We start from the raw sequence: 7,379 nt of genomic DNA on the forward strand, positions 1-7,379 counted from the left end.
CCAGACCTGCTGAGTTTTTTCCAGCAATTTCTGTTTTTGTTTCTGATTCCCAGCATCTGCACTTCTTTAGGTTTTTTTTGTTTTGTCTTTTGCAAATGCTGACACACAGCAACCAGGGAATTCATCACCTTTGACATCACAGAAAAGCAACAATAAAATCAGGTCATTCAGTTTTACAAAGTTGTTGGTTTTCTTAAGGATCAGCATGCAATCCATGCCCAGGGTACTTTGCAAACTTTCTCAACTAACATACATAAATGGACTTCCATTTCATTATACATATAGGACGTTGTTAACATGTCTATTTGAAATATGCCCAAAGTTTTTATAACACATATATCAATCAAACTTTTACCTTTCTGGATAGCTCTGGGGAAACCAATCATGACAACAGATGACTTCTGGATGATATTTGCTACTTAAATTAAGTTGATAAATGTTGTCGCAGAGGAGTGTTATAATGTTCATGATTCTACTAGTTTGATCATCAGGAGGACGTTAGAGGGCATTTTTTTAATGTGAGAAGAGAAAGTTTTAAAAGAGACAACTTTTTCACACAGAGGGTGGTTTGTATGTGGAACGAACTGCCAGAGGAAGTGGTAGATGCAGGTACAGTTACAACATCTAAAAGACAGTTGGACAGATACATGAATAGGAAAGGTTTTGAGGGATATGGGCCAAATGCAGGCACATGGGACTAGTTTAGTTTGGGAAACTTGGTCGGCATGGACGAGTTGGACCAAAGGGCTTGTTTCTGTGTATATGACTCTATGACTGGATGACCTCCCTGGGCTTAAAAGAAAGTTTTTGTTCCCTAGACAGGTTCTGCACCATTATTTATAATTTGCTGTGTCCTTTACAAATGTGTCACTCAAAATTGGCATTGCAGGTTCATACCTTAACTTTATCACATGCATAATTACTGGAGGTAAATGTGTACTTACTACTACATAATATATGGAAGCATGATGTAATCTTGAAGACTGCTATACAATACAGCCTTTGACACCACTTTGTTAATTTTGTATTAATTACACTTGACTGTATGTAGGTGGGGTCTTCCCCACTTACAACAAACAAATATGCCTCCAATCCACTACCCAGCTCCAAAGTGCCATCACAGTCCTCTCAATACAATAATCAGCCAATTTAACGACTGTATCAAATAAATGTGCTCTTTTCATTTTCTACGTTATTAGGTAAAAGTCCTATTCGAACTCAGCTCATGAAAAATACTGCAGGAACAAAACTTTACATACCTAAATAAGCCTTTATTTACAAAGATTCCTTACCCCCATCACATCAGTTTGACTGTGTTCCTTTTCAAAGACGTCATTGACTTTCCCAGTTACTACCCCTACCTGAACGCAATTAAATTCAATTAATATTCAATTAACACAAATTGAACAGAAATCAATCTATTCCATCTTATGCTTCTGCTGAATGGGTACAAATTCCTTCCTTTTACCTATTTACATTATATTTTCCTTCGCTATGTTTTGAGGGCCTATTTAAGAGATGATTGACTGCTCATATTCTGTAAATATCTTTTAGGATTGAGGTGGTCTTCTCACGGAGTTTACTGCAGACTACATGTTTGGAATAGTTCATGGGCAGTGTGGTATCACTTGTTAGATTTTATAAGTTTGTTTTTCTCTTTTATTGTTACTCACTCATGGGATGTGGGTAGTGTTGGCTGGGCCAGCATTTATTGCCCACCCCTAGTTCCCTTCAGAAGGTGGTGGTGAACTGCCTTCCTCAACCACTTCAGTCTACTTGGTGTAGGCACACTGGCAATGCCATTGGGGAGGGAGTTCCAGGATTTTGCCCAGCGACACCGAGGGAATGGTGATATATTTCCAAGTCAGGGTGGTGAGTGGGTTGGAGTAGAACTTGCATGTGGTGGTGTCCCCATGTATTTGCTGCCCTTGTCCTACTAGATTGGAGGTATTTGTCGGTTTAGAAAGTGCTATCTAAGGAGCGTTGGTGAATTTCTGCAGCGCATCTTATAGATGGGATACACTGAGTGTCGTTGGTGTAGGGAGTAAATGTTTATGGATGTAGTGCCATTCAAGCAGGCCACTTTGTCCTGGATGGTGTCAAGCATATTGAGTGTTGTTGGAGTTGCACCCATGCAGACAAGTGAGCATGCAGGGCCATATGCCTGATGTTTTGAATGACCGAGCATTGGTTCATTCATAGCAAGTAGCTCAACATTAAGGCCGTCAGGTGAAAAAGAAGCATTTTTATCAAAGGTAGCTGATTGCTAGCTCAGTTGACTAACCCCTACACCACCCCAACTCTTCCCAGAAACGTCAGTCTTAAGTGGGTATCTTGTTCTCTATCTCAGGCTCATAGATTAGGTGCACAAACCTCTAGAGTTTACATTCAAAACAGGATATTAGTTAGGTGAAGGCTAGTTAACATCAAGTTTGTCTTTTGACCAGATCATTAATAAAGTTTACATTCTTTCAATTTCCGTGGAATATTATTATTGATCTCACAGAGAACTGTATTTTGTTTATCTATGACTTTGTGTTAAATTAAACCAATTTTTTGAATTATGCTCGTATCTCATCATGACAGGGTTTCTTTGGAAAGGGAGGTAAATTTAACATGGTAGCATGTGAAAGATTACAGTGGCAGATGCTCAAGAGTATTTTATGATCTCTGGATCACATTATTATTAACTAAATATTGAGCGTTGGAGACACTGCAGTGTCTAGTGGTGCTAAACTTGAAAGGAAAGCAACACAAAGTCAAAATATTTGGAGCAATTAACTGAGAAATTGTTAAGAAAAGAAATTGAGTAAATTATGTTTCAAATTGTTGTGCTGTAGGTTACTCCAAAATATATAAAAATGGATGTCCACGTTAGTTCAAGATCGTCACATTTCTACAGATTGAATGGTCAGAAAGAGTCAATATTTTTGCAAAGATACTCACTCTGTTTGCTTCTGATCCATAACCTCTTGTGGCTCCTTCCTCAGGGATCGGTTTCGGACAATGGTGAATGTACTTGGAGACTCTTTTGGAGCTGGAATTGTGGAGAAGCTGTCCAGTAGGGAACTGCAGCAAATGGATCTCACGAGTGGCATCAATGTAGTGCATCCATTTGCTCTGGAACCTGCTGCATCTGAGAAGGAGGAAACCAAGATAAAGGAAACATATATCAATGGAGCATTTGATGTAGACAAAACGGACTCGGTAGCTGTCACAGAAACATCACAATTTTGATTGAGTAAGAATGAGTCGAGAATGAGCATTTGTGAATATGTTATACGTAAGGATTACCTTGCAAAGCTGTACATTTGAATCTTTTCATAAATTTCTCCTCATCAATAATGAGTACCTTAAGATAAATTTTTGATTGTATAGTAAATACTGGCCATTAAACACCGTGATAATCAATTGCAAATTATTCATCCATTTGCTTGCAATCAAGGTAGGTTAAATCTCTGGTCTGAATGGGAGACCAAGACAGCTGCTGCTGGAACTGAAACAAAGCTAGTATGAGCAAACTCTGCTCCATGAAATTAAAAAACAGACATTGGATGTCAAGAAAGCATATTGGCTACCAATCCTAACTCGTGATTCAGACAATAATTCTTAACTCTATACTTATCTCTCAATTAGTAAACTTTAGAATCATTCTAGGTTGTTTATATGTTCTAAATAATGTTTCATCATTATCTGCCTTTAATGTTAAGAGGAAATAATGATTATGATATCACATGTGCAGTGAAATCTGTTTGAAACCAGCCTCAAAGTTTACCTGTCTAGATATAACCGATTAGTGACAGTCTCAAGAATAAATTATTAACTTTCTTCATATCCACATAATATAGACATTCCCTATGAGCCAGGACTGATAATTACAAAATTGGTTCTGATTGCATTCATTCATGAAAGGACAGACCAAAGAAAGATATTGTTTCATTGGAGGCAATTCAGACAAGGTTCATGAGGATGATCCCTGGTATGGAGGGATTGTCTTATGAGTAAAGGCTAAACAGGTTGGGAGCCTGCTCACTGGAGTTTAGAAGAATGAGAGTGAACTCACTGAAACATATAGGATTCTTAAGGAACTTGACAGGATGTTGAGAGAATATTTCCCTCATGGGCGAGTCTAGGACAAGAGGACAGTTTCAGATTAAAGGGGTGCCAATTTAAGACTGAAATGAGGAGGAACTTCTTCTCTCAGAAGGTTGTGACTCTTTGGAACTCCTTGCTACAGAGAGCAGTCTAGGTAGCATCTTTGTGTATGTTTAAGGCTGAGATAGATAGATTCTTCACCAGTAGGGAGGGGAAAAGGTGGGAAAGTGGACCTGAGGAATGACAGATCAGCCATGAGCTTATTGAATGGCAGAGCAGGATCAAGGAGCTGAATAATCTACTCCTGTTCCTATTTCTTATGGTCTAAGGTAGTTTTAAAAAAATGGAATTAGATTTGACGTAAATTTCCTCATGGATTCTTCTACTTTGCTACTGTAAGTTTTGGAGATGGTTTGGTTGAAAGCACTGACATTGTGGCTGCAGATTGGGAGAAACTCCATGGGGGTTAAGCCCCCATATGTTGCGTCCAATATAAGTAAGAAATTCTGAAATATCCAATTCATTCATGATTTTACAATACCACGGTTCAGGGAGCATGGTTTATGTCTGCCTACTAATGATGGTCTGAATAAGAATACGCAGATCTTCCAAGTATATATTGGCAGATAATGTTCTGATATTTAGTTGGTAAATGTGTGCAGCATAATGTTATTGACTGCATACATGAATTTACTGGCACTTTCCAAAATTTAGATTGCCACTGTACTTGTCCAGGTACACATGTCCCACACAATGCAGGGTCTATGTATATCACTGTTACTGCCACACTATTGCTCTGAGTGTATAAGCATCAAAACACTTGTTTGGTGTAGTTCAGCTAGTGTTTGTCAATGATCTCAACTGTTGAGATCTGCATTCATTTTTGGAATGATATTTGTGAGTAAATTATCTTTTCTGTATTTTGTTTTTGAATTTGATCGCCCAAAGTCAATCTCAACTTGAAACATTAGAAGTAAGCCCCTTTTTGATTGCTGGCAATTGAATGTCAAGAAGTTGATCTTGATTTTACTGGGTGTAATTGTGTGGTGCATCTAAAATTCATCTCATATCAATCTATATGATTTAGAAGTACTTAGCATGTTAGGCGGGATTTGTGGAGAGATAAAGAAAATGGTTCATGTTCATTCACATCTTAGTAGAACGAGATTGAATGGAGATGCTGCCTGCAACAAGTGAGTACAGTAGTCATGACCTGAAATTCAACTCAACGCTGAGTCTAATTGATTGCAGTAGAGGTGTTATTCTTTAAGTTTCTTTACCTCCACACATATCAGTATATGAGGCAAAATGAGCAGAGTGAAAATGGTCTGGAGAATAAACTTGATGGCAAGCAGGAAGTTTAGGACCATGCCAATGGATCAAATGGAGTCTTTAACAAATTGGTCACCCCGTTTGTTCTCCATCTTCCCTGATAGGAATGAGACAGCATCATTTGCAGGGAATGCACAGTATACTAAGTTGAAAGAAATATTTGTAAATCGCCCATTACCTGGGAGAGAATCTGGAGCCCTAGATAACAGGAAGGAATGAGGTAAAGAAGCTGCTCACCTGAAATGTTGATGATGTTTCCTTCTGTCCACCTTATTATGTATGATTTGCAGACTATTTCCAAAATTTTCTGTTTCTGTTTCAGATTTCCAGAACTTCCAGTATTTTGCTGTTGACTTTATTTTCATCACTTGCATCCTTTTGGACTCTCATTCACTTATCTTTATCATTTTCTCTTATTGTCATTACCGCCATTTTTCTCAAGAGAGTTAATCTTTCATTTAGTGTTGAAATTTGTTGATGTTCTTGTTGGAAATATGAGTAGTGCTGAAACTAAAGAGTATTTTGGCTTGATTTCACTTTTCATATTTGGGCATTGTCATGTCTTTTATTGGCAGGGTGTTTCACAAGGTGGAACTTCCTGCATGGTTCTTGTGCCAAAGTGATAGCATCCCTACCTCTGAGCCAGGAGGCCTTGGTTTAAGTCTCACCTGCTCCAGCAGTGTTTAATACCATCTCTGAACAGGCTTTTTAGAAAAATATCTAGAACTTTCTGCACGTGCAAAATCTTTCAGAGCTGTGAAGAGACACAGTAAAACTCAAAATGGTAACAAAGAATGTCTCCCAGAGCTAGTATAAAATTAGATACTGTCAGAAAACTGTTGACAATGCCTTAAAGTATCTGAAGCAATTGTCCCAACATAATTGTAATGAAACACATTTTTCTATTTTGAAAACGTAAGTCAAAAATTTTGCCTTGTGTTCCCAACAGATATAAGGTGGCATAGTAATGGTTCCACCTTCTGGTCCACACTAACCTGGAACTAGAGCTAAATTTGGAGGTGGATCACATTTAAGTGCCACCCATGAATTGTGTGTGCTCTAATACAGATGTGGATTTCAGAAGGACGGGGAATGGACTGGTTTGTTATGCGCTGGTAATCAGCAAGTTGGGTTGATGGGAGGAGGAGTAACTTTGAATGTCATGGATGGAAATTACTGTGACCCCAGGAGAAAGAACCTGTGCAACAAATGTAAAAAAGTTAGCAGGTTCTTTGTTATATTTATCCATGTAGGGACTACTAATGGATCATTGGGTACGGTCCCACAGAGCTTATTCAAGCAGAAGCGTCAGTTGTGCCTCAGTGGATGTCAATCTTGCCTCTGAATCACAAGGTTGTACTGCAGGCTTTAAGCACAAACATCAAGGCTAACAATCCAGTGCAGTGCTAAGGGAGTGCTGTACTGTAGGACGTGCTCTCTTTCTGACGAGACATCTGCCTATTCATGTGGCTTTAAAAGTTCCCATGTCTCTAACACAAAGAAGACCAGGGAGGTAATCCTGGGAGTCCTAGCCAATAGAGATCCCTTAAACACCATCACAAAAAGAAAAGGATTATCTGGTCATTATCACATTGCAGTGTAGGGGAGTTTGCTGTCTGTAAAAAAAAAACCAAAAGAACTGCAGATGCTGTAAATCAGGAACTAAATAGAAGTTGCTGGAAAAGCTCAGCAGGTCTGGCAGGATCTGTGAAGAAAAGAAATCAGACTTAATGTATCGGGTCCGGTGACCTTTCCTCAGAACTCAGTGTTACAGGGGTAGGGTAGGAGGGTGAGTCTGGATGGGATGCTCTTCAGAGAGTTGGATTGGACTTGTTCGGCCCAACAGCCTATTTTCACACTGCAGGGATTCTATGATAGGATATTTAATTGTAGGGAAACAGCAGATCTGTACCTGATTCTAATGTCATCTAATATCGACAGGGTTCATTTTC

The 7,379-nt window shown here is 38.8% G+C and overlaps 1 protein-coding gene across 1 annotated transcript in view; it reads left to right on the plus strand.

Moving 5' to 3' along the window:
* slc1a1 (solute carrier family 1 member 1) overlaps nucleotides 1-4,160 on the plus strand; it is a 122,939-nt gene extending 118,779 nt beyond the window's left edge. The window contains exon 15 of the mRNA XM_048594403.1: nucleotides 2,991-4,160. Within this exon, the coding sequence (XP_048450360.1) occupies nucleotides 2,991-3,237 (247 nt within the window). The 3' untranslated portion in view covers nucleotides 3,238-4,160. The remainder of the gene's footprint in view (nucleotides 1-2,990) is intronic.
* Nucleotides 4,161-7,379: the final 3,219 nt, after the last annotated feature.

The sequence above is a fragment of the Rhincodon typus genome, chromosome 3 (assembly GCF_021869965.1).
Source record: "Rhincodon typus isolate 14 chromosome 3, sRhiTyp1.1, whole genome shotgun sequence".
In the NCBI taxonomy this organism is placed as follows: Eukaryota; Metazoa; Chordata; class Chondrichthyes; order Orectolobiformes; family Rhincodontidae; genus Rhincodon; species Rhincodon typus.